This window comes from Tauraco erythrolophus, chromosome 4 (genome assembly GCF_009769465.1).
Source record: "Tauraco erythrolophus isolate bTauEry1 chromosome 4, bTauEry1.pri, whole genome shotgun sequence".
Taxonomy (NCBI): Eukaryota; Metazoa; Chordata; class Aves; order Musophagiformes; family Musophagidae; genus Tauraco; species Tauraco erythrolophus.
The window spans coordinates 39,718,672-39,746,470 of NC_141468.1; the positions used below are offsets into that span (position 1 = coordinate 39,718,672).

The 27,799-nt window shown below is 42.0% G+C and overlaps 1 protein-coding gene across 3 annotated transcripts in view; it reads left to right on the top strand.

Annotated features, from left to right (window-relative positions):
• The window catches only part of TBC1D30 (TBC1 domain family member 30), a 57,882-nt gene that overhangs the window by 15,261 nt on the left and 14,822 nt on the right, over window positions 1-27,799 (top strand). For 2 of the 3 annotated variants that reach the window (XM_086610137.1, XM_086610138.1), the window contains exons 1-6: window positions 11,777-11,936; window positions 18,492-18,553; window positions 18,831-18,896; window positions 21,962-22,087; window positions 23,211-23,396; window positions 26,876-27,044. In XM_086610137.1, the coding sequence (XP_086466263.1) occupies window positions 11,777-11,936; window positions 18,492-18,553; window positions 18,831-18,896; window positions 21,962-22,087; window positions 23,211-23,396; window positions 26,876-27,044 (769 nt within the window). Of the gene's footprint in view, window positions 1-11,776; window positions 11,937-18,491; window positions 18,554-18,830; window positions 18,897-21,961; window positions 22,088-23,210; window positions 23,397-26,875; window positions 27,045-27,799 lie in introns of those variants that run through there. The other variant, XM_086610136.1, reaches the window with a different exon arrangement.

A 27,799-nucleotide genomic window follows, 5' to 3' on the forward strand; every position in this document is an offset into this window, starting at 1 on the left:
CCTGAGATTTTAAAATGCTTTTCCCCTTGAAGCTGTTAATAACCTGAATTTGACTTACTGAGCAGTAAATGAGAGCTCCTCACATGCCCTTGAAATTTGCCATGTTCCATCTCCACGTTACCTTATCTTACTAGAATGCTTTCTAAAAAGAAAGTGACACAAACCGATCATTTATATGCTGCTTATTAAAAATTGGAAACCTCTTGCTATGTTGTGCCAGCAGCAAAACAGCTTCTAAATTTAGTTCCCTATAATTTATAGTTACTTCCCTGAAACCACAGCAGCCTGGTACTGATCAATATGTTTTCTCTACTGTCCATACGATACATATGGCCAAAATACAGAGCATGAGCAGTTTTTAGTTCTTGGATTGGATTAGGCATCATTGATGGCCAACAGTTTAATGTTGGATTTTGGGTTGGTTTTTTTTAATATGTTACTGCTAATTTCTTATCTTATCCAATGGTCATTGGCAGCAATAGCTATTGAGCCTTAGATCCTGAAAGAAAAATAATTATCCAGTGAGACTAAAGGAAGTCAGAATGGGGAGGTAATCAAGGTACATAGCTGATCTTTTCTGAAAAAAAGAATACTAATCTGAGGAATTAAATATTACTTATATTTATTGCAATGCCTAAAGAGGCCTGATGAAGTCAGGAACCTAGTGAGCTGGTCACTGGACAAACACATGGTACAAGGCTCTCTGAAAAACAAACTTTTAATGAGACAAGACTACCTGAAGGCTAGTAGAAGAAACACATGTTCAGAGGAGTGACGTCAGTTGTCCCAAGCTATGCAGTTAATAAATAAACAATCAGAGCTTTGCCGTTACCAAAACTCATGCTTGTGTGGTGTTGTACATGTTCAAAATCAATTTTAATGACTTAAGGCTTCAGTACTAAATGAGGCTTTGATTAATCCTAAACACATTCAGTTCAATAAACTTGACCTGTAAGAGTGGGTTATGAACTGAAATGTTATCATTTAACTGTTGAGTAAAAAAACTTATAGTAACATTGTTGTGACTGATAACTATTTCTTCCTCTTCATCTTACTCATGAACTTCATTTAAAAAAAACCCATCTTTATGTAAAACTTGCTTAAATGACTAACGTAGGTACTTTTTTCCAGGAAGGGGAAGTGGTAGTTTAAGGTTTATTTGCTTTGTTAGCTGCTTCCTTTTCCAACGTTTACAGAATGTGCTCTGTGAAGCTATGGCCCACATGGGAGATGAAGTAAATTATGTAGTCTGTAGGATTTGGGGTTGCAATAGCTTCATGTACATAGAATCATAGAGTGGTTAGGGTTGGAAGGGACCTCAGAGATCATCTAGTTCCAACCCCCTGCCATGGGCAGGGAAACCCTCCACTACACCAGGTTGCCCAAAGCCTCATCCAACCTGGCCTTGAACACCTCCACGGATGGGGCATCTGCAACTTCTCTGGGCAACCTGTTCCAGTGCCTCACCACCCTCTGAGTGAAAAATTTCTTTCTTATATCTAACCTAAATCTGCCCTCTTTCAGTTTAAATCCATTTCCCCTTGTCCTATCACTACATGCCCTTGTAGAAAGTCCCTCTCTAGCTTTCCTGTAGGCCCCCTTTAAGTACTGGAAGGCTGCTATAAGATCACCCTGGAGCCTTCTCTTCTCCAGGCTGAACAGCCCCAACTCTCTCAGCCTGTCTTCATAGGAGAAGGGCTCCAGCCCTCAGATCATCTTCGTGGCCCTCCTCTGGACCCTCTCCAACAGCTCCATGTCCTTCTTGTGTTGGGGAGTCCAGAGCTGAATGCAGTATTCCAGGTGGGAATGCAAAACTCCATGTGAAAGTCTCCATTTCTTTACAGAACTAGTGGCATCTGCAAATGGGAACCAATTTATATGTGATCAAAGAACTTGAGTGGTGGTTGAGGACTTCCATAGTGACTGATCAAGATTTGTGGTTCCAAGACCTTTATGGGACTTATATGAGCTTCTTTTGGAGTGAACCCCATTCACCTCCCCAACACCAGAAAGAGGTGGGTTTTTTTCCATCGTTTCTGTATAACAGAGCTGTGTCTGCAGAGGCCGTGTGTACAGGGAGGATCCATGCTGGAAGCAGGACTCTCTCATCCTTGAGCAGTGCAAGAACCACCTGGCTCTGTTACCTGTCGAATGAAAGCCTTGCACAGCCTGAGCGTAGTCTTTGATTGATGTCCTTAGCATTACTGCAAATATGTACCAAACAACATACAAAAACTTTCATGTATCAACGTGGTCCTGTTCCCACAGTGTTTCCCTGGCCCAAAGCAAAGGCGTTTTATGGTTAGTAATTTTTCTAACTCAGGCAATTACTTTTTAATCTAAGATCTTTGAAAGTGTTCTGTCTGTGGATAAATCTTGTCTTGGGGACATAGGGTGGTTTTGCTTTCGTTAATTATTTTGGGGGGATTAAAATCTTAGTGTTTCTGAAATAGCAGTTCAGACCAATGAAGCTGGCGATCTGCACTGTAAAATTCAATTTCTATGCTAGGTGCTAAGCAAATAATCAGATTTTAATAAGAGCAGCTCAGTTTACGAGCCAGGAGCCTGCAATCTGCTATGACCTCCATTCTTCTGCAAATACTATCTTAAGCACGCCTACAAATCATACCTGTCAGAATTCTTTTTTCATATATTGCATCACTTTTTTTCTGCTGACTTGATGATTTGTTTTTAAAATGACCATGTGGCATTTAAGCAGGATTCTGGGGTGTGACTACTGGCCAAGATAATGCATTTACTTCATATTGTTTAGCAAGGTTAGGGAACATTTCTTAATTTTTATAATTGTGCTCTTCAGCAATATTTTTATGTAGGCCTCTTCAGTGATTTTTTTTCTTCTTAATATGTTCCTTACCAAAATGATATTTTTAATTCTGTGCTTCAGTAGAAACAGTTAATTTCTCTGACCAAAAAAAAAGGACATTTGCTGAGACCTCGCTTCAGTTCATTACTTTGTATTTCATTTAAAACGTCTTCTCCATGTATCTTATCAAGCATATAAGCATTGTTATGACTTTTATTCCAGTTGTTAACTCAAGACTTTATGCTACTGGTTCTACAGCAATTAAAATATATTGTTACTTTAGCAGTCATTGCATGACATGTCTTTTACCTTGCTCATGAGATGCAATTATCTGCTTAATGTAACTGCGTATGATCTGCTTTACTCTTACAGTCGGCATATGAAAGCCATCATTAAAATAAATTGACTCTCTCACCCCCTCTATTTCTTTTATTTTCCTCATCAGGACAACAAAGATCACTGTGCTCCTCAAATGGCAATTATAACTTCAGAGTTTATTTATACAGTTGAACCAAATTAGAAAAAAAAAGTAATAAGAAACCTGGATGCTGTTGTTGAATTCTGTGTCCCCCAACCCTCGTGTTTCACTTCATGAGAAGATCCATCCACTTATCTATAGTTTTTCTCTGATTAAGAGCTCATTGGAAGCATTTGGGACATAGAAAGCTGCTGCAAACTCTTCCCCCCCACACCCCAAGGTGTACTTTTAGCCTTTTGGAAGACAACATATATATGTACAAAATTAAATGTAGCAGTGGATTTCGGCTTGTGATTAACACATCTACATTTTAGTGTTTATACATAGGTGTTCACATGAGTGCTGTGTGCCTATGCTTCACTTATGGTCATTGTAGATCTCGTCAATGTCTTGCTCTCATTGCTTTCATATCCAAAGCTCTTCACAACCTGCTCTCCTCTTACTTGTTACTTCTTAGTCGGTATTCAAGGTTAGCTCATGCCTCCTACCTCCATCCCACACTTAACGTTTTAGAACAAGCACCTTTTCTATTTCCCCCCATGTTGGTATTTCCTTGTAGGTGTTCAGCCATGTTGAACTTGAGTTGGTTATTGAAACCTAATCCCTCAGCCCTCTTACCGGCCTTTTGCTGCCTCGTTGTCCTCCTTCATGTGTGTACCTTGTTATTCGTCTTTGACATGAAGCCTACAGAAACACAATAGCAGCTCTTATATGAAGACTACTGCCCGCCATGCTTTCCAATGTCATCTCACTGTCTCCCAGTGCGCCTCCAAATGCTTATGTGTTTTCTTTTCTCTTATATCTTTCTTTTAAAGCAGGCAGTCTGTTTTTGCCTGTTCCTGTACAGCACCTACTACAATAAGAATGCAGCCCAGATTTTGGATTTACAGGCACTGCAGTGAAAACAAATAGCTTTAGTAGAATATCAAGCTTGCTCAGTTGTGCAAGTTTGTTGTCCCCTATTACTGGGCTAATAAAGGGAACTAACTTTACTCCTGTCTTGTGATCAAGCAATATTATATTTAAACCTCTTTTTTGTTTCCTGCCTGGATAGTTCTGAGTTAAGTTTCTGCCTTGTCCTTTCAGTGCAGCCATTGAATCCTATGTTAAGATAAAGGTTTCCATATTGCCTCTATTTTGTAATGTGAGAGTAGTTTGTGTTTTTTTTTTTTTTCCTTCTGAAATATTTGAGGTGCCTTTAATCTATGGCATATGATGTTTAAAAAACATGACTTGGTTTCAAATTTTCAAGAATTCTTTCAATTCTCTCCTGTTAAGCTCTCAGAACAGTTACTTCCAAGTGATGGGCCTGGAGTGAAACAGGCCACTGTTTGTACTCAGCCCATTGGCACTGGTTGCTGCCACTTGTGTGCTCAGGGTTGCTGTGTTATTGGAAAATTTAATTCTTCAATCCTCAAAACCAGTTTTGCTTAGGAACTTCAGATGCTGCAGAATACTAGATTTTTAATGGTAAGAGTTGGTGACACAGTGAAGAAAGTTAATAATTTGTGATGTAAAGCATTTGAATATTAACATATTCCTACCTTTCAGTGTGATTGTGTTGTACGGACAGATTTAAGAAAATCTTGTAGCTTACTGGGAAAACTAGGTCTTTGTACTCTACTGGATTGTGCGTAGGTCTGGGAGACCTAAGTACCTGCAGTTCTGCTGTCGCTGCCTTAGCCCTTGTACTGTACAGATGTCAAGTCTTCTGCACCCCCCTCACTCATGGAAATAGCTATGACTTCTCAAATGGAGAGAGGTTATAGACAGGTTCCAGGGCTTACAGGCACGTCTGTACTTCTGTTTTAACAAACTGAGATGCTTTTGAGGGTTTCATATTCTCACCAATATGATCCTATTGCGTAAGTATTTTGTGTCACACCGAGAACAACCTACGAATTGAGGGAATGCAGTCAGCCTTTCCTGCACTGATTCACTGCCTGCGAATGTGGTGCCTCCCTAGATGGGAAACCGGTCATCACAGCTCCATCTCATTGTGTTGTAAGCTGCTAGAAGCTGCTTTCACAACTGATTTACAGGTGCCTTCATTAGATGTATGATATTTCAAGTGTTTTCACTGATGCTGGAAAAGTTTGGCATACTTCTCAGAGTGTATCTTATCTGCCAAAAATTTCAAGAAGCAATGTGATTATGAATATTATTCAACTGGTGAACGCACTTACTAGGTGTAACTGTCCATCACTCCCAAAAGATAAATTACAACACACATTTGTGAATAGGTGAGGATGGGGTCAAGGAGAGCTGGCTCTGTTGAAGGGACCTTGTCTTTTTTTCTGCCTTTGTCAACAGTCGTTGATCCTTTCCTAGTGTATGTGTAGTACAGAACACAGGAGTGGATAGTGTGCATGAGAGGGAAGGGGGAGAGTGACAAAAAAATACTAAAGATCATAACGAAGAATCTTGAGCCTGAAATTCTCTCTTGGCTGAATCCTGATTGTGATAAGCTGAAGGATCATGTAGTGTGTATACAGTTGCGAGCTTCTTACAGGAGTGATAGTCTTGCAGATTAATTTTCTGTTGAAAGATACACACTACACTAAAAAGTGCTATTTTAATGGCGTTCTCTAGATCAGTCCTCAATAGATATGGCTAAACAACATGCAGGCAATATTCTCTTTCAGACATCTTAGCTATAAACAAGACCCCATGGCCAGAGAGCGGTCTCTAATAAGAAAATTCCTCAGATCCTCTCCAATTTGTCTTAAATCCTCCAAGAACAAGTGGGCTGTTTTAGGGCTTCCTTTGAGAAAAGGTACTGTTAAAGAGTACTTACTGTGTTGTCAGTTTTTGAAGGGGGAAATAAGCAAGAAGGTTATGTGCTTGAAGTGCAGCGGAAGAGGAAACATTGCACTAGAATTGGGTGTGTCTGGATTTTTCTCAGCTCTGCTGAGACTAATCGTTTATATCTTCGTTCTCTGTTTCTGAAAATCATAGATGTTATTTCCTGTCCACTGTGTAGTTTATACTTGCGCTGAATACCTTTGTAGGCAAGAATTGGCTCTGCTCTTTTTGTCTGTGATATCTAATATAGGACACAGTGAGGTCATGACCTCTTTTGTGACATTTATGTACAAAGTGATACAAATGATGACTAATGCAATGGAAAAGTTTAAAATATTCACGCTGGGTTGATGAGGCTGTGGGGTGTCAACACACTGTACCATTTTCCTGAGCCTTGCTGTTGAAAGTCCATAAAATGAACCTTCTCTAGGCACAAATACAGTAGCAAAGCTTCATTTTTGTATTGATTCTAGAACCATCCTTTGTCCAGTAAAGACAACCCTGGATGACTTCTCTGAGAGCAGAGGCCAGCTTGGTGTCGGAACTCAATCTATTAGTCCAAAAACATGTTTCTCCTTCTGTATAACACAGCTCTGTCCACTCTTACCCATAGACTCCCTCCTTGTGTGCTCATGCAACTGTGGATACGTGAAACAGTGCTGCAGACTCTGTGCTTGGTGGGCCACACGATATTTACAGCTAGCCAGTAGATCAGAGCATCTGCTCGCCTGTGGCGTCTGAGGTAGCAAGTCAGTGCCAGAGCCTGTAGAGCAGTACCAGCAGTGCCGGAGGTGATGCTCCACTTGCAGGCTGAGGTGGGAGGAGAGCTGGGCTGTGCCACCTTGTGGGCTTTTGCATTTCAAGGCAGGTGCTGTATCATCACTGTGGCATCACTGTAGCACCTGTGCCCTTCAGCGTCAAAGACCCAACAAGCCAGAGGCCTCTTTTTCAAGCTATCAGAGGTGGTTCCATCTTGTGCGTTGGAGGAGTGTGAAACTTCAGGTGGGTCATGCTTGCTTTTAGGCTTTTAGGATCAAGCAGAAGGAAATGGGGCTGGTTTTGGCAGAGAGGATGTTTAATAATAGAACGCATATAGAACTGAGTAGGAGTTTTGTGCTCTGGTGATGAAGATGGTTTAATGGGCTAGATGTATTTAAAATAGTTTTGCGTCCTGGGAGAATCTCAGACTGCCTTATCCTTTCTTCCTTCCAAAGTGGACGTGTTTGTTCCATGTGTTTTCTCTTATACACTACAATTTGAAAGTGAAATCTTTTCTTTTTTGAAGTTTATGAACAACTAGAATGCACATCAGAACATATGTTGGTACAGATGTAAAATTTCTTGATTTGCTAACTTCTGTAGAGCTACTTAAAGCCAAGTGGTTATGAGGTTACATTTTCTAGTAACATTTTGTGGGCTCTTAAAGGTAGTATACAGAACTCTGGGGCTTAGCAGACAATGGCCCTACGATGCGGTCAATACAATAGGTTTTGCCTTGTGGTTGCAATACATTTTTTCCCCTCATCCTATTGGTATCTATTTCTTTCTGATATTTGCTGTATCACCAGCTGGCATTGTGATGCTGCCCAAATGTGATTTCTAAAATACTTTGGGATGAAACGTATTACAATGTTATAGTACAATGTATTTATTACAATATATCTTTTTCGTGGTTTTAAGTATTTTTACTAACACTGGTGTCCAGAAGCATGGCAAACAAGCTTTTCCCCCAAACTTTCACCACTTTACGGGACTGTTGTGAAGTGAATCAGAATTATGGGATGTCTGTACGCTTTTCTGTGAAATAAAGGGGAAGATGTGAACTTCATGAAATATGGTGACCCAGCTGAAGATGTCTTACCATTTTTAGTCTTTTGATTACATTCAGTCATCTTTGCACATATCAGAAGAGAACCAGTGAACTGTGCCTTCCAGTAATCCTCATAGAATTGCAGAATGGTTAGGGTTGGAAGGGACCTCAAAGATCATCTAGTTCCAACCCCCCTGCCATGGGCAGGGACACCCTCCACTACACCAGGTTGCCCAAAGCCTCATCCAACCTGGCCTCGAACACTTCCAGGGATGGGGCATCTACAACTTCTCTGGGCAACCTGTTCCAGTGTTTCACCACCCTCAATGTAAAAAATTTCTTTCTTATATCTAATCAAAATCTGCCCTCTTTCAGTTTAAAGCCATTGCCCCTTGTCTTATCACCTTATACCCTTGTAAAAAGTCCCTCTCCAGCTTTCCTGTAGGCCCCTTTCAGGTACTGGAAGGCTGCTAGAAGATCACCCCGGAGCCTTCTCTTCTCCAGGCTGAACCACTCCAACTCTCTCAGCCTGGAGAGAGTTCTGTCTTCATAGGAGAAGGGCTCCAGCCCTCAGATCATCTTCGTGGCCCTCCTCTGGACCCTCTCCAACAGCTCCATGTCCTTCTTGTGTTGGGGACTCCAGAGTTGAACAGAATACTCCAGGTGGGATCTCACAAGAGCAGAGTACAGGGGGAGAATCAACTTCCTCGACCTGCTGGCCACGCTTCTTTTGATGCAGCCCAGGATACAGTTGGCTTTCTGGGTAGTTTAAAGGTCTATGCAAACAAACGTGTCGTTTTCTTCAAAAGTGAGATTGGTCTGTGGCCCTGTTTCTGCTGCTGTTCCTGCTGCTTGTGCTCATTCTCCCTTTCTAGCTGCCTGTCTTTTACCTCATTGTCCTAGTGCAGACAGAAGAGGAGTGGGCTGATGAACGGGTAGTTTTAAGGTAAATGGAGTCAGTTTCTCTATGTCAAAATCTGACAGTGATCATAGGACTGATCACCATAATAAGGCTGATTGTAACAATCGAGCAAGTTATATGTGTGAACTAGTATTTCTTATGAAGTATGCTCATACTTCACATTAAAAAGGCACAGTTAGCAGGTGGTGGTAAGACTGCAAAGAGATACCAAATGAGGAAGTAAGGTTTTTCAGAAAGTGTCTGTTGTGTGGAAGGGAATAAATGAACTACGGGAGGAAAAAAAAGAAAAGTCTCAGGTTGATTATTACAAAATATCTGGAGCTGAAGTATCTGGGCTAGCCAAAACACTTCGATTTTTTTTTTTTTTTTTTCCAAATCCTTTCTGAGAGTCATCTGTCATGTCAGTAATTGCATGTGAGAACTTGTGGACATGTGGATCAAACTAGATTCATGATGGCTTTGAGTTCAAATTTGCTGTGTTTTCACCAACTTGGAACTATGGTGATTTGTCTGAAATTTCACTGTCGTTGAAGACTATTTACAGCTTAACAGTGGTGAATATGGCAATTCTGTACAAGCTGCTGACATGCAGTGTCATGCGTAGGTGTCTGCAAGTCCAGGGAGTAGTGCAGAACACAGTCTTGCCACAGGCAAATTAGAGCCTTTGTCTCATCAGCGGTTAGAACCCAATGCCATCCACTTTTCTAGAAGCTAGGCTCTTGCCCTTAAGATATGTATATGTATGCTTAATGAGAGGCTTATCGGTGTCTCTAAAATCCATTTGTGCTAATGATCCAGTGAGTCATCAAACCCCTTAGTATGGCTTGGCTTCTTCCTTTTATCTCCTGAAGCTTTTTTTTTTTTTCTTAAAAGTAATGTTGCGTTAATTGGCTGGCATGTGGGAAAGCTCCTTAATGGTATGCTGGTCCTTAGAAGTAGCCATGTTCCAAGTCACAGAATGATTGTCCTGATTGTCTCCAGTTTTTTTTAGAGAGTGACAAGACGACATGTAGGAGAAAGAGCAGTAATGAGGACACCAAATTCTCACTTCGAAAGCTGGTTATCCTCACCAGTTAAATATTAATGTCTCTCTTAGAGCTGATTTGTAATTGTTTAAAAATTGAAGGTAACATATGATTGTTTGGTTTAGTGGGATGACTCATTCTCACTGTATGGATACTGAGTGGTTCCCAAAACGTTGGCTATGGCTCCTGAGACTTTGGGCAATGGCGTGTGGTGTTGGGTTAGCCAGTCTCGAAACGATCCAAGAACAATGTGGTTCTATTTGCACATGGTGCTCAAGGAAGAGGAGAATAATATTAGAGAGATTACATGGTTATTTCTGTATTTAAATGTTTCTGTTACAATCCCATTGGTACAATCTGTAAACCTAGGGAGATTAATTCATTTCAAATTTGATGCTTTAACCACTAAATCATCATCTCCAGCTGGCACTAAAATAAAGTGATTTGCATCATCTACATCAGCAGGGAAGTGTCATCTTTGTTAAAAAAGAACCACCGACACAGACTTAATTATCTATTCAGGGTGCAAGCTAGCAGCTCAAATGTAGTGACTTTTCTCCAAAACCGAACCAGATATTTAAAGAGGCATGATCAAAATCATGATTCTGTTAAATTAACAATAACTTATAAAGATAGCTATAACTGATCTTAAAAAAAGGCTTGCTTCTGTGTTTTTATTGTATATCTTTTATATAATTGGCTTCACTGCTTATCTGTTGCCAGTTTTCTCCTATGTTTGTAATGCAGTTGAGAAAAACATCTTTTTAATAAAGGAGCAAATTGTTGTTTCAAAGCTATAGACGTTGGCGTGTAGACTTCTGGTAGCTTGGTCTTTGAGCCCAACTAATGTGGAGTGATAAATCTCCTCTCCTTCCACAGAAACACTGAGTGGTTTAGATTGTAAAAGCTATCATTATTTCAAATACTTTTCCTTCTTGTCAATCAAACCACTAGTTTGAAATTCTGTATCAAACCCTTTTAAGATGCTGTTACATCATATAGCACTGGAAGTCCATCTAATAAAATGCTGTTGAATAGCTTTTTAAAAATACTTAGTGCATGGCACGTCATTAGTAATAAGTGCAGTTGCAGTTTAGATTGATAGAAAAGGCTGTTATTTCAGTTGAGGATGTTCAAAGTCTCTGTGCTGGAGAGTCAGAAACACAGAAACTGTGCAGCCCACTTGCTCTTGCTGCTGCAGGACCTGACCCCAGCCTGCCCTAGCATTGAGACACTGTTACCCCCATCGCTCTCCCCTTGCTCCACCATGTTGTAGTGCTTGCGGGCCTCCTTCCCGGGACAGCTTTTTGGAAGGGGAAGTGGGACTTTCTATACACACTCAGCAGTAGGCCAGGATCCAACGTGAGAAATCTTTGCTGGATGTTTAGCTCACTTCATTCTCAGCAGAAATTTCGGTATTGCCCCTGTTAAACAGGCATCAGGTGAGACATGTCAGTATTACATGTATTGGGTGATGTACGTGCAGCCTGGGAGCTGTGCCGCTGTCCTGCAGCCCTTTGCCACCGCCGAGCCCCACCACTGCCTCCTGGTTTGCCTTTATTTCTAATCGGAGCTGCTGCTCCCCTTCGCCTGCTGCATCCCAGGTGGTGCTGGAGGAGGAGGAGGAGGAGAGGCTGCTGGTTTATTCAGGCAGTGATGCTAGAATTGTGGGCGGGAGCAACTCTTTTTTTTTTTTTCCCCTTCTTTTATCTTTTTTTCCTTTCTCCTCTCCTTGTCCTCCCTCTTCTCTCCCGCACCTCGACTTTGCTGTCTCTGCACTGCGGATCCCCGCTAGCCGGGAGAGCCCCCCGCTCCGCTCCGCCCCGCCATGCCCCCCGCCCCGCCGCCCTAGGGCGAGCTTTCGGGTACCGCTGGCAGCGAGCGCCCGGCGGGGCGGCGGGCCGGGGCTGCCATGCGGCAGGACCGGCTGACGGGCTCGCTGCGGCGCGGGGGGCGATGCCTGAAGCGGCAGAGCTCGGGCGGCGGCGTGGGCACCATCCTCAGCAACGTCCTCAAGAAGCGCAGCTGCATCTCCCGGACGGCGCCGCGCCTGCTCTGCACCTTGGAGCCAGGTAACCCGCTCCCCCGGCCGGGCGGCGAGGCGACGGCTGCAGTCCCGTAAGCGGCTTAGCGGGGAGGCTGAGGCTGGGAGCGGCGGGGGCCCGGGCCGCCGCTTCGCCGTGCGGGCGGCTCGGCTTGGAGGACGCGGCCGGGGGACGATGAGGGCCGCGGGTAGGCGCGGGGGCGGCAGCGGGGCTGGGCCCCGAGGGCGGCGGCGGCCGGCAGCGGTCCGAGGCAAATGGCCGCGCCTCGTCGGCCGCCGCTGCGGCGCGGGCAGCCTCGGCGGGGCCCGGCCTGCGTGAGGCGCCGCGGGCGCGGCCTGAGGCGCGGCGGGGTGTACGGAGCGAGGCGGCGAGGGTCGCGCCCGCTCGGGCCGGCGTCGAGACCGGGAGCGGGGCCGGCGAGCGGGCGGCGGCACCAGCGGCGGGTGCGAGGCAGCCGCGGCAGGGGAGCCCGGCCGGCCGCAGGCGGGAGGCCGGAGGCGTCCGCGGGCCCTGCGGGGAGGCAGCGAGCTGCCCCTTCCCCGGGGGGCTCCTTCTGCTCTCCCCACCCGGTGGATCCGGCTCTGCTCTTCAGCTCTCCCGTCTCCTTCCCCTGCTCCTCCCGCCCGGCGCCGCCGCCTCGCAGCTTTCGTGCCGTTTGGCTGTGCCCGGTCCCTGCTGTCCCCATCCCCTCTTTCTCCTCCCCCCGGGCCGCGGCGCCGCTGCTCGCCGCCAGCCTCTCCCCGGCACCCCCAGCATGGCCGCGCCGCCGGGACCCTGCGGTCTCCCCTCAGCTTCACCAGACCTTTCCCGCTGAACCTGCTACCTCCTGCCCTGCCGGAGACCCCTCCTCCCGCCCAGCCTTTGTCTGCGGTAGGCTGTTGTCTAAATTCGCAACCGTGCCTTTCCTAAGGGGAAAGGCGTCGGCTCTGCGGCTGTTGTTTTCTGGATCCTGTTTCAGTACCAAAACTTTTTCCAAGGACCAGGTGACCTTTTTTAAGGTCAGCCAACAAGGTGTGTTTGCTCCAGGGAGGTGGGCTCTCAGCAGAAGCAGTCGTATGGGTCATCATTACTCAATGTGAGATTCTAGTTGCATGCCATCAAAATTCTGGATCGTTTGTTGTTTGTTTGTTTGTTTGTTTAATGAAATATTGGAAATTTAAACTCAGTTTACGATGTGAGAACTGTCACTTGTAGCTGAAATGTTGTTGTTCGGTTGCCTAATCCTAGGCGTTTACAAAACGTGTAAGTCGGAGGTGTACTGAAACGTAGAGGAAAGCGTAGAAATATGTAAGATTCCGTTTCCCATTGTACGAGCTGTGTATGGATCAAGCACACAATGCTGGCTGCTTCCGTGTCTGAGATTAGTTTTGCATGCTATTATTAATAAAGATCTCAGATATACTCTGATATAGGTTTATGGGGTTGCTGTTATCAAGGAGGTTTCCTGACTCGTAATTCGCACAGACTCCTGCTCCTACAGTAGTCTTCTAATATCCCAGGTAATGATGTTATCTGGATAATGACATTCTTTTACTTACGCTCCCACAAAGACCAGGGGAGATGGTCAGAGGCATAACCACGACCGCCATATTCTTAAAAGCTAGGAAATCCCACTGGGTTGGGGTTTTCGTAGAGTGCTTTCGTAGATTGACGGAGATGGGGCACCTGATGAGCCCTTGAAAAATAAGCTGAATGAAGTTTCCTTCAGATTTTCTTAGTGTCTGTATCGGCTCTCTATTGAGAAGTTTCTGTAGACTGCAGATTTTAGATGTGCTTTGATACATTCCACGGAGCTCTGGCTCCTGACAAAAATGATCTCATGCAGAGTTACTTAGAATGTTACTTTTATTTCTTATTTTGGAGATGAAAACCTATATTTAGAGATAAATTACTAGGTAAGGCTAAGAGTCTTCCTGAAACAACAAGCAACAGTAAGGTGGTAGTTTATGTTGCCACTTTTTTCCCCAAGTTTGGACTCCCACTGCACACCAAGCTGCTTTAGGCCTTTTTCCTCCTTTGTTTTTGATTAAAATATTTATTGGCTTTTAATGGGAGAGGCTTCAACAGCTGCGTTTAAGTACAGCCAAGAACCTATAGTGATGTGCTTTGTAAGTTTGCAGCTATGGGTTTATAGCTCACATACGTGCGTCAGAACAGATCATCTTCCTACGCTTTTTCTGGTTTGGTATTTCTGAAAAAATCCCAGACTTTGCTCCATCCTTTTAATGTTGCTGAGGAATGGGGATTCGATTCCTTCACCCAGGTACCTGGTCGACCATGACATTTTTCTCCCCTCTTGTGGCTCTTTATGTGGTCCTGTGCTACATTTTGGTCATGCAGTAGAAGTCTACTAGGATTTGGGAGTCCTAGGGTATAATCTTCCCTCTCACAGCTTTTTGTTGTCAGGAGTTGTCATGGATTTTACATGGAAAAGCTAATAGGACTGGCTTTTGTGGGTTTTTATCTTTCTTTTTCTTTTCCTTTTTCCTCCCCTTTTTACAATGGCTTTTCTGCAGTGGTTTCTGGTGACCTGGTTGCAAGAGCATTGAACAGACCTTATTTTGGCATTCCCCTACCCTTCAGAAATTTGACTGGTGCCAAACATATGTATCCTCGTGTGTGCTTTTGTTTGTGGAGCTAATAATTCATATGCGTTCCCAACACATTCCTGCTTACAGGAGTTAATAGGCTTTTTAGGTATGAAGCATCAGTTGAAAGTGTATGAACTGGAGATGATACTTAATATGTCAGATGACACCATAGCCTGGCTGGCTTGATGTGAAAGGGCTGAGTTGTACTGACAGTGCTTACAGTCCCCGAGAGCAGGAACTATGGCTGTGTATGTAGCACATTTCTGCCAGGCTGTCCATGCAGAGCAGCTGGGAAGAGAAGTTCCCATACGGCCCTGAGGGGTCTTTTCTGCAAAAAGCATGTGTTTACATAATGGAGAGAAACGTGGCCCAGAGATGGAGGATTGACAAAAAGGGGAAGATCTGGTGAAAATAGGTGCAGAAGGTCTGTGGTAGGGTCGGATGGGTGTGGGGTACTAAGGGGGAAGAAGCTATCAGAGAATCTTAAGTTAGTTTGTGGAGAGAAGGCAACTAAATGCAGAATTAAAGCGAGTTGCTCGTAAGATGTAGCAGATGATGTAAGTGTAAAGGAGAACAGACTGTGGAAGAAGGCCCTGGGGAAAGGCTGATGATGATCCAGGCAAAGCGGACAGGATGAAAATGGCAGGACTGAGCACGAAAAGAAACCCTCAAAACACAAGTATGTGCAAGAGGTGGGAGATTTGTTACGGAAAGGGGAATGATGGAGATAGGAAGGTTTGGGAAACCAACAGAGGTTGGAATAGGCACTAATATCCTTCAAGCTCTAAAATCCAAGGAGCAATTCAATGAAAAGCACAAAAGCTGCACATAGGAAGATGTTTCTTGTGCCAGAAATAAGTAACAGGCAATGAGACGCAGCTCCCAGATTGCTCGTTGCCTTCCTGCAGATGCCCCAGAAAGAGCCTGCATGGTTAGAGCCTTTCCTTGCTCTGTCTGTACTGTTTGTGTTGCAACTTTTTTTTTTTTTACTTGCTGTTTTTTAATTGAACAAGGTTGTAATTTTTTTGGCTTTAGGAAATGTAAATTCTTTAAAATTGATAGGAATGAGGAACTATTCCTGTGTGGTCAGTGGCTCACTCCCCATGTCTCTTCCCCCTCCCTGTTACAAAGCCATCATGTAATTTGCTTTTTGGGAATATTTCTAACTAGAAACAAATAAGAGGACACAGACTCTACAACTTCTACAAGAGGTTACAGTGCATGGTCTAACCAAGAGGCTCCTTGCCATACTGAAGACAGCACACCATGTATTCTAGTGTTACCACATGATGTTATTCTCATTTCTATTAATTTTCACACCTATCTTAATTGTCTGCCATGATGTAATAAACTTTTGTACGTGGAGGTTCAAGAGTCCCGTTTCAGTCTCGTTTAATCAGGAGAGGCAACATCTGGGCCCCTGTGTGAGCTCCTGCCCATGATGTTCATGTAAATGATAGATATACATTTTGCCTTACTCTGAGGTAGTATCTTATTGTGCTTCATCTTTTGCAGACTTGGCTGTCTCTGCTTGCATCTTTCTTAGGAAGCTTGTAGGACAAAGAGAGAAGTTGTTACTGGGATCTTAGTCTTAGAAAACTGGGAAGTGATTGATATTCGGCTGCTGAGCTGGAAATAAATGCATGATTATTTTGGAAGGCTATTGCTTCTTTGGTACAAGGCAGTGTTAGATAACACGTCAACATCTGTTACCTTAACAAAAGGAGTTCTTGGTCATGATATCTTTTTGTATGTTTTAGGATTTTCCAGTACTTGCCACTAGGTTGCTTGGGAATGAGACTCACTTTTTCGCATTTACAGCAAATGTGATATAATTTCATCTTAGCAGGTTACTGGCGTGGTTACATTGTTTGAATTATTATGAAGAGATACATCTATTAGGAGTCCTTGCTGAGTGCCGTGGGGTTATGGGGAAGAATACTAAAAAACAGTTACTTCCCGGAATAACCGTTAATACTTTAATGTTTTTCAAGACGTTTCTGTTACGGTTTGAAGCTTTCATTTTTCTGAATCTGACAAGCATGTCTTTTAAATCTGAAGCAGGGAAATAAAAGCACCAATCCCCAGGTCTCACTGATGGCAATTCTAAAATGCTAAAATTCTAAACAATACTGGGGTTTGTGAGTTTTCTTTCTTTCTCTTCCTTCTCCCCCCACCAAAGGGGAAAAAAAAAGCCTTGAAGGAGAGGCTTTAAATATATATTTAAATATATATTTATCAGTCAGTAAGGCTTTTAAATTACTTATCGCCACTTCAGTATGCAGATGCTGAAAGGCATTTTACATTCCGTAACTAGCAAATGCTGCTACAGTTTGGGTTTCTGTCAGACTGGCAGGCTTAGTCCTCCAAAGCACCAAGTATTACTGGTGAGCTGATTAGCGTGGATTTTATATACTTAAGACCTTGCAGGATTAAAATCTGTTTTGTTTTGGGTTTTTTATATGTATATGACTATTAAAATATGTATTAAAAAATGTTTGGCGTGATAGCCTAGAAAGGCAAGAAGCTATGCATAACATAATTTTAAGTCTGGAGCAATGCCTCGTGTTAAATTATGAGGGAAAAATAAAGAAAGGCTTTATTCTGGATGCCGAAGGCTTGAGCGAGGGGCCGGGATGTGCCCCAGTGTGCAGCACCAGAGCTCAGGACAGCGGCACGTGAGGGCCCGAAGACTCAACCTGTGGGAAACAAAGAGGCTGGAAAGCGGTACTGTTCTTTGTGTTGTGGCGTACTCCAGTGCCGCAGTCAGGATCCAGCGCGGGCCAAGCTTGAGATCATAGTACTGTATGTAATATTCTGTTTTATAGAGCATTAGCAAAGTGCTTTATAACAATCAAAATGATTTGCTCATGTGGCCAAAATAAAATGTAAGCTTGAATGAGAATCACAGAATGTTAGGGATTGGAAGGGACCTCAAAGGATCATCTAGTCCAATCCCCCTGTCGGAGCAGGACCACCTAGATCAGATCACACAAGAACGTGTCCAGACGGGTTTTGAACATCTCCAGAGAAGGAGACTCCACAACCTCTCTGGGCAGCCTGTTCCAGTGTTCTGTTACCCTTACTGGGAAGAAGTTCTTCCTCATGTTTAAGGGGAACCTCCGATGTTCCAGCTTATATCCATTTACCCTTGTCCTATCATTAGATGCCACTGAGAAGAGCCTGGCTCCATCCTCATGACAGTCACCCTTTACATATTTCTAAACATTAATGAGGTCCCCCCTCAGCCTCCTCCAAGCTAAAGAGACCCAGCTCCTTCAGCCTTTTCTTATAAGCACAATATTCCAGATGTGGCCTCACCAGGGCAGAGTAGAGGGGGAGGAGAACCTCCCTCGACCTACTAACCACAGCCCTTCTAATACACCCCAGGATGCCATTGGCCTTCTTGGCCACAAGGACACATTGCTGGCTCATGGTCATCCTGCTGTCCACCAGGACTCCCAGGTCCGTTTCCCTGGGGAAAATACTGAATACTGTCAGGACAGAATACTGCCCAAATGTGCTTTATGTTCTGAGGAGTTACAAAAAGGTTGATATGCTGAGAAATAAAATAATTTTAGCACCCCAAAGTTAGAAATTAGTATTGAGTGATTTAATGTCAAGAAGCTGAAATGGAAAGAAGCTGTTTGCGTCTGTATATATTTTTTCTGTGGATCCATATGATAGTTTGTAATGTACAAATATAGTTTGTAGAATAGTGAACGACATGATTTTTAGTGAAATTAGTTGTGCCAAAGTACCTCATTAGAGTAAAGAGGGTATTAATGCATTTTAAAAACGTTTTGTCCTTGTACTTCTTAACATGTGCCTTGAATCCACTGTGAAGACAAGAATTCACAGAAACAGTTTGAAATGTAGTTGTTGAAATCTTGTGTTCTTATTTCAATTGGGGTTTGTATTGGTTTTTTTTTTCCCTTCTGAGCGAAATGAAAATAATGATCATGATTATTTTTTTCCTTTTTGTTTCTAGGTGTTGATACAAAATTGAAATTCACTCTTGAACCATCTTTAGGTCAAAATGGTTTTCAACAGGTAATTTTATTCATTTTTCTCTTGAGTTTATGAAAGATTGGGTTCTGAAAATGCAATAGACTTTAATTGTCTACTCAGATATCTCATAAGTCTTTGTGTCCTAGAATATTACATTTTTGTTGTATCATTAAGTAATTAATCTATGTTTTCTCTGTGAGTGGATTAAACAGTTGAACTCTGAAATGTATGTCCATGTCTGCAGTGTTGTAAATGTTGCCATACTGTTGCATTAAACTAATGGTGGATTTTGTACATTTTTGGATGCTTTTGCTTTCAGTGGCATGATGCACTCAAAGCAGTGGCCAGATTGCCAACTGGCATACCGAAAGAATGGCGGAGAAAGGTAGGTAGACCTGTATGCTTTGTGGGACGTATTGTCTGTGAGTTTCTCAGGAGAGAGGTGAATGACATCAAAATTATCAGTGCTTTTTAACAAATATTTGAAAGTTTCAAGTTTGCGTTGTACTGAGGATTTTTCATAGTTTACATTCTTCAGTGATAACCTCACAGGGCAACTGAAGAGCCTGAGGAAGCAGGTAAAGATGGTGTTTTCAATAGTCGAATTCTTTCTACTTGAGGCTTAGGTAACTTATTCTGGTGCAGATGTTATTGCTTTGTTCTGTCTGTCTCAAGGAATTGCATTGGTGGAGCTGCCCCCGCAGCTGGAGATCAACTGAAAGGAGAGCGAATCTCCAGTGTAGGCTGTCATACTTGTGAAGGTGAAGTTGATAGGTGCTACTGCTGACAAAAATGCTCCTAGAAACATTTGATGGGGCAAGGCAGATTGCTTAAATTAGGGAAGTCACACAATCTCAGCTTTAAAAATGCAATTTTAATGAGAAGAATATTTTTTTTAAGCTTTATAAAATACATATAGTTTCATATATTTTTCATGCATCGGATTAAATTTCTTTTCCTGTTTTCTTTTTGCTCTCTTGCCAAACTGAACCATTTCCTTCCCCTCTGATTTGTAAAGAGGAGGCGAATACTTACAGTGGCATTGTTTTTCTCACACCACTATGGTTTTATTTTTAATCTACAACTCTGGCAAATCATTATATGCATCCAACAGCCTATGTTCTTTCCTGAAATGTTCTTTTCCCATACTCCAGTAAGTCTCTCAGACACTTTTCTGTGGTACATGAGTGGCAGAGGTTATATAATCACAGGATGGCTGATTGGAAGGGGTTGGAAGGGACCTCTGGAGGTCATCTGGTCCAACTCCCCTGCTCAAGCAGGGCCACCTACAGCCAGTTTCCCAGGACTGTGTCCAGGCAGCTTTTGACTGTCTCCAAGGAAAGATACTCCATAACCTCTCTGGGCAATCTATGTCAGTGCTTTGTCACCTTCACTGTAAGAAAAGAGTTTTTCTGATGTTCAAATGGAACCTCCTTCATTTCAGTTTGTGCCTGTTACGTCCGATCCTGTCACTGGCCACCATTGAAAAGAGCCTGGCTCTGTCTTCCTTGTACCCTCCCTTAAGATATTTATATGAATTGGTAAGATCCCCCATGAGCCTTCTCTTCTCCAGGCTGAATGGTTCCAGCTCTCAGCCTTTCCTTATAGTACAGATGCTCCAGTCCCTTAATCCTCTTAGTGGCCCCCTGTTGAACTCTCTTCAGTAGCTCTGTATCTATCTTGCACTGGGCAGCCTGGAACTGGACCCAGCACTCCAGGTGTGTCTCATCAGGGCTGAGCAGAGGGGAAGGTCACCTTCCTCAACCTGCTGGCAGCACTCTGATGCAGCCCAGGAGGCTGTTGGCTGCCTTTGCCACAAGGGCGTGTTGCTGCCTCATGGTCGACTTGGTGTCCACGAGAACTCCTAGCTCCTTCTCTGCAAAGCTGCTTTCCAGCTGGGTGGTCCTCAGCATATACTGGTGCCTGAGGTTGTTCCTCCTCAGGTGCAGGACTTTGCACTTCTCCTTTTTGAACTTCATGAGATTTTTGTCAACCCATAGAAACCCAGCCTCTCGAGGTGCCTTTGGGCTTATCAGCCACTCCCTCCCAGTTTTGTGTCATCAGCAGACTTGCTGAGGGTATGCTCTGCCACATCGTCCAACTCAGATCTCTGTCTTTTCCTTCTCATTCTGCCCTTCTCTGTGTTTGCTCACACGTGACCACATGATGCTGACCAAAGAAGTAGTGTTAAGAGAAGGCATGGGATCTTTTCACTGTGATGCCCTGGTTTCCCAATGATTTTTAACATTGATATCAAAATAAAGGAAGCATTTTGTGCTGACAGCATGCTGATTGCCTCCTTTGCTGGCAGCAGGAGGAGCAGGGTGACATCTGCATTATTGCTGTGGCATGTGTCATTTGTTTTCTGAGGCTGGCAGAGATAAAGAATCCAGTCACACAACATCAGTAGGATGTCAGCAGTGCCAAAGGCTGCTGGGAGGCAGAACAGCAGCGTTCCTCCGCATGAGTGGCTTTGCAAAAGTGTGGGAAGGGACGTTTAAATGCAGAAAACATGAGATTCTGGGAGCTGTCTATAAATTCCTTCACCATGCAACTATCCAAGTGTTTTAAATCTGTGGGAAGTGTCTGAGTTGCTTTTCTCACTTGAAGGGAGTTAACGGCTGGTATAAGACTCAACCAATTTGCTTTCATGATTTCTTTCAATTTCCTTTCCAATAAAGATCCTTTATTGTTATTGTATGATCTGTCATGTGTCTTTCATGGTTTGGGAACTTTTCAAATGTTTAATAAAGGTCCAGCTTTGTCTTAGATACACATGCATGAATCTGTTCTGGAAATTATTAGGCTTCAAAAATAGTCCAATGTTTGTTTTCAGAGCTCCCTGTAGCACCAGCAGGTTTAGGAAGTCCTCTTACAAGAGTAAGTTATTCTGATCCAAGTGATACTTTCAGATCAGTCCCAAATGCTTAATACCGGAAGCTATTTCTGCTGCAAAGTTGATCAGAAGAGACTTCTAGGAGAGAGAAGCACCTCTAAATCTCTTTTATGAGGTTTCGAGAAGATGGATCCATGGTTGAGTTTGAGGAAAGCCTGCAACAGTGTTACCTTTTGATAAAATTCCTTGCTGGTTATGAGATTAGAAAGGCTGAACTGACAAGGAGGATTCTTGCAGGAGGTTGGGAGGTTGGGCTTCCACCTTGGAGAGCCCCCCTGGATTCAGTTTCTGACAATGGACTTGCATCTTTGTAAGCAGTTCACAGATCTGGACACTTAATGCTGACTGTTTCCTTCCTTTCTGTTTTAGGGAGCAAGGTATTACTTTACTTGTGCAAAAATTGTTTTAGATATAGTTCTGCATATTTCAAGTCTAACAGCAGATCTCATATGGGTGAAGCTGATGTGGCTCATCTAATGTTTTATATGAAAACTGTTAATATTTTATCTGAGAAATAATGCATTTTGTTGACTTGCTTTGTGTTTGGCTGACAGGTTTGGCTGACCCTAGCTGATCAGTACTTACACAGTATAGCCATTGACTGGGATAAAACCATGCGTTTCACATTCAATGAAAGAAGTAATCCTGATGATGACTCTATGGGCATCCAGATAGTAAAGGTAGCCAGCTGATTCATTTTAATTTTTAATGAAAAGTGAATATATATATATATTTATTTTTTTTTTTAATAGATGGAATTTGGATTTACTTTGTTCTCTGCAACTGCTGTGGCCAAAATTACACCTTAAGTCCCTTTGGCACACCAGAATTATTTCTTTGGCTTCTTTGATCCTTCTTCTACACTGGTCTGGTTAGTGTTAGCTGTGGAAAAAAAATAAATTGCTATTACTGATTTTTTTTTTTTCCCCTTAATTTCTACTTTTTTATTTTAAAAGAAACACTGAAGCTTAATGGAGACAGAGGAACATAAGTGGGCTTTTTCCTCTTCTCTATAAACATAGATGTTTGCTGGGATAAAAAAAGTATGGTTTATAACATAGTAAATGAGCATTTTTCGGTTATTTTACAGTATTGAAACAGCTTTGTCTCTATATATTGCTCAGCTGATTAACGTTTAATATTTAAAGCAGCAGGGAAGAGCCTAACAGATATTTTTTGCTGGGGTGACTTAAATATTAGTCTATTTACCTATTTACGAGGTCTTACTCTATTTTGGAGAGATTGTGTTCTATAGTCACCTTAATTAGAGTATGCAGAGCAATTTGTGTTCCTGATTATTACAATTGTCATCTGTACTTGGTAATTTAAGCTTGTAACTATTACTCATGAAATACTAAAAATTGTAGTACATGTTTTGCCTTTTACTTATAAATCGCTTAAATCTCAAGGACACTGTTTCTGTTTTTGTAGGTTTTGAAAACTTAGTTGCCTGGCAGTTCTTTTATACTCTGATAAAAACAGTTGCTCTTTTTCGTTCAATTAAGCAGCTGTTATGTCATACCTCTTTGAAACATACATATCTGTTAATACCTTCTGTGACAACTTCCTGTGAACATCTTTTAGGTAACTCACTTATTTAAAAGCTTGCTGAACCTCTTTCTCTTCAGTAAGCTAAAGGTTTACGGATTAAAAAAGAAACACTGTCATCAGCTTCGGGAGTATATGTTGGGAGGGTGGAGGTGGAAAGAAATCTGGGACAGGCAGGAGAACTAACGGGGAAGGAAAATGCACATCTTTTCTGTCTGTTCTTGTCTTTTTTTTTTTTTTTTTTTTCCTTTAAAGGACCTTCACCGAACTGGTTGCAGTTCTTACTGCGGCCAGGAGGCAGAGCAAGATCGAGTGGTATTAAAACGTGTTTTGCTGGCTTATGCCAGGTGGAATAAATCTGTTGGCTATTGTCAAGGATTTAACATACTAGCTGCACTTATTCTGGAAGTAATGGAGGGCAACGAAGGGGATGCCCTGAAAGTGAGTAAAATACTTTTTTTCAGTATTGAAGATTGCTTTTAGTTAATGAACTTTAGAAGAAACCAAGTGTGTGAATTTTGTAGACGACCTAAAAGAGCAGGACTCAAAGGATTCAACTGATTTATATCTGCAGATCGTTTTTATTCTGTCTGAGCTAAAATGCAGTTTGAATATTATCTCTGTTATTTTTTTTTTTCAAACAGAAACAAATGATAGCTTAGCCATAATAAAATTAAATGGGAACACTGCTACTGACTTTAAAATATCTTTTCTCATAGTCCCAAATTTGCTACCATGGGTAACTGAAACTTTCAGTTTCCAGTATTGGCCTTTTGTGTGGCAGTAGCATTCAAGGCAGTTAATAAATCTGCTGCATTTTAAAGCAAATAAATATTTAAAATGAAAATAAATCACTTTGAAGCTGCTTTCTGGGCTGCATTAGTCAATACGGTGTTTTATTTTTTTAGACCTTTTCTAATTAAAAGAAAAAATCATGACTTTTATAATGTCAGAAAGTGGAAATACAGTTTACCACAGGATATGGTTTAAGGTTTGCCAAGATCACGTGCAAATTTCCTTAAGTAAATTTGCTCATGCATGTGAGTTTGGGTCAAATTAGTACATGATGACTGTGACTCTTGAGATATTGAGCTGTTTGTTTTGCCTTGCACAATGATTTAAATATGGTAAATATTTCAATTCCCTCAGAGCTCCTAAAATATAAAGCTTTTGGTAGTAGAGTCCAGCTAGCTGATATTTAATACTTCACTCTAGAGAGCTGTCTGTAACAGGAAGAAAATACCATAATATACCTACTTTACATCAAAGTAAAATTTCCTTTCGATAATTCTTGCTAAAAATTCCCTCAGTATTTTCAACTATAATTTGTTACATTTTATTGTGATGCTATACTGTCCAGAAGCTCCTAAAACACATTCTGATAATACAGGAAATATGATTGCTCAGGGTTTATGAAGTCCAAATTGATTATAAGAACTGTGTACATCCTTATATTATTGGATTGTCTTTTACTGTGAGTGGTGTCAGGCTCCTTTTGTTAAGGAGACAATGGAATGGTGCCAGACTGCCCTGGGGAGGTAAAGCGCTGAAGGCTGTTAGCACCAAAATGAGTCTTGCTTGGCAAAAATGACAATGGAAAATTAAGTAATTTATTTTCCAAGCTTAGTTCATGGGCTTTACAAGGTTGGAATTTCCCCAGAAGAGAGAGGGGAGAAGGGAAGGAGGAAAGAAAGGAACAAGAGGGGGAAAAAAAGGGAATTGGGGGTTAGCATGTGGCTGTTCTGTTGTAGTCACTGTGCTGTCTAAAGCAAGTGATGAGTGACTTTGGAACAGCTGCAGAGGCTGTTGCCTGTAAAGCTGCCCTCAGGATTGGAGCTATGGGGAAACTATGTTTGGATTATTGCAGAGTCTAGGAGTTAAGGGAGCAAGGGGATTCTCAGGGCTTGACAGTCAGGACCCCTTTCTAGGGAGGACATAATAAACAAAAGCTCTTTGTCTGGAAAGTGTCTCCCAGAGGCTGGGAAACAGCTGGTGCTGTGGGCATCACAGGGCTTTAACAGCACAAGACTCAACATGGTAGCTTCAGTGAATGCCTAGCCAGGGATGCCTGAGTCTGCACTAGTTAAGGTAAGCATGTTTAAGTTAAATCCCTGAAGACACCTCAAAGTTAGCCTACTGAAATCATGATAAGCAAGAAAATCACAACTTGCTTGTGTAGAAGCTATCAAAGTATGTGTAAAAGTCTCTTAGATACTGAAATTTCAAAAACCTTTTTTTTCCTGCACATTACTGTGGGGAAATACTACAAAGTTAAATAATAGAAATAAATATGTAGAGATGTGTCATGAAGAAAGTATCTATTGCAAACTGGTAAATACGTGAAGCTGCTTTTTTCAAAAAGCGTTCTCAAAACAATTCACGTCAGTGAAACAAACTGGACTTCAGTGTTGCAAAAAAGTTTCTGTTCTTTCCTATGCTCTCCTGTACCTGAGATCTCTGAAGTAATACCACCGAGTAGGAAGGGAGCAAAAGCCTTTATAAAATGATTTCTTTAAGGTAGGGATTTATGGCTGATTTCATAAGAGATTAATGAAAACACAAATAGCACAGTTGTAAGTTAATGTTGCTATATTATTCTTCCATTGGTTGAAATATATCTGAACAAAATAAAGCATATTTTTAAAAGACAATGAGATGTCCCAGTATTCAGCAAAGGTTAGGGAATGCATCTGACAAAATATGAGACTCCAGCTTACTTGTGTACCATGTTTTGATCACCTATTTCCTTTCAATCTTTAAAACTTAACAAAAATAAAATCCCATCAAAAATGTGTAAAAGCCATTGATTTGCCTGTATCGACTACTGATCTACATGCTTTAAAACATGGAACAGAAGGCTGTTATTGCCTAAAAAAAATCTTGCAAGGATAAATGGTAGTATTATGTGATCACAAGCAGCTGGGAAAGGAGAAGAAGCAGTAAGGTGGTGTTCTTAAAAGTCCAGTGTCTGCCAAGCTGTTTTTGCGGACATCTTATAAAAAAAGAGGGATTGGAAGGAGGATTGTCTCCCGTGTATGAAGGTACCATGCTTCTCTCAAGCTTTAGAAAGAGATGATAAGGATGCTCGTTTGAAACTTTAACAAAGGAGCGATGGAGAGTTGAAGCAAATGGGATGACCACATGCAGGCGCTCTAGATACGGTTTGTAGAGTTGTCATAGAGATTGTAAAAGGTCCTGAAGTGAGGGCCAGCATCTTCTGTTGGGCTGATGATACACATCAACTTCTGCATATTTCTTTGTTGCATTTGTTCATTCTCAAAAGTTTGACAGTATCCAGTTAATATGTTACCATCCATGTAGTTGAGCTGTCTGACTGGAAACAGATGTATGTTTAAAATATCTCATGCTGCTTAATTTAGCACCTTTTAAAGTGACAAGATGAAGCACAGCACATGGTAACACATCACAGTAACGTGTGGAGAGTGTTTTTCAAAAACCAGTATCTTGCATTTTGGAGAGAGGGGAAAAAGATGAGTCTTCTAGTTGTGGCAGTGGACAACCAGAGAAGGGACAGTGGAGCTTTCCAACAGTGTGGAGAATCTCATAAACACATACAGCATCAGAACTGCCAAAGTTGCCTTTGGTTTGAATAATGCTTCCAATTTAGGCATAGCTTATTGTGACATTTATTTCCATCATTAATGGTTCATAAATTCTAGACAGCTTCAAGAGGCCTTTGCACCTTGATAGCTTGTGGATGCCTAGAGTACTTGTGGATGCTTAAAATGATAACATTTTCTCCCTATATGAGTGGAGATACCAGAGGCAGGGGTTGCTACTGGCTCCAAGCCATGATTTAGTGAACAGAGGACTTTAAAATTCTATATCTTTTTTCTGTTACTCCTAGAAAGTAACTGATTCTGTAGGTCTTACATGATTGTGTTTCATTTTCCTCACAGATCATGATTTACCTGATTGATAAGGTGCTTCCTGATAGCTATTTTGTCAATAATCTCCGTGCTCTCTCTGTGGATATGGCTGTTTTCCGAGATCTTCTACGAATGAAGCTTCCTGAACTGTCTCAGCACTTGGACACCCTGCAAAGAGCTGCTAACAGAGAAAGTGGGGGTAAGTTCAGCAGAAAATGCTATTCAGTTACTTTTTGCTGTTGTTTTATCTGAGCACTGGTCAAAAGTACAGTCTTTTAAGTGTTTACATCAATTTATTGCTTAGATAGTATATTTGATATTGTTAAGGTGAAAGATGGCACTTTCCATTATTGATAACCTTAGCATAAATGGATGACACTCAGGAAAAAACAAAGGGGAAATAATTTGGTCCCACCACTAACTGCACACAGAATCGTGTTGACAAGGATATAGAATACATGGAGTGACAACACTGTAACACACAGGTTAGAACAGGGGCTGCTGTGAAAAGGTTGTTTCTTGCCTTAGCTCAAGATACCTGTCCTGCTATTGCTCCTTGTAGTTGCTAGCTTACGTAGCTGCTCTGGAAGAGTTACAATGTGAGAACCAATGGTGGCTGGTTAGTATTTCTTCACCTGGATGCTTAGTAATACATAGGTGCAAAATTCAGAAGTTTTTCTTAGGTTGCTACCTGAAAACTGGCTTTGCACTCTGATTTTTTTTTCTGGTATAGCATTCCCTCCAGACTTTTTCTTTTTTAAACAAGATACAGTTCTTTTATTTGAGAGTGTTTTGGGGAGGATGGGTTTTTTGTTGGTGGTTGGTTGGAATTTCTTCAGTCTGGAAACTAAGTGCACCCAGAATTCCGTCTTAGAAAAGATCTGCTACCATGTTCCATGTAAACAAACTGACTGTGCCCAAACTGTATAAAAACAAAGAAAGGGTATCAAGGAA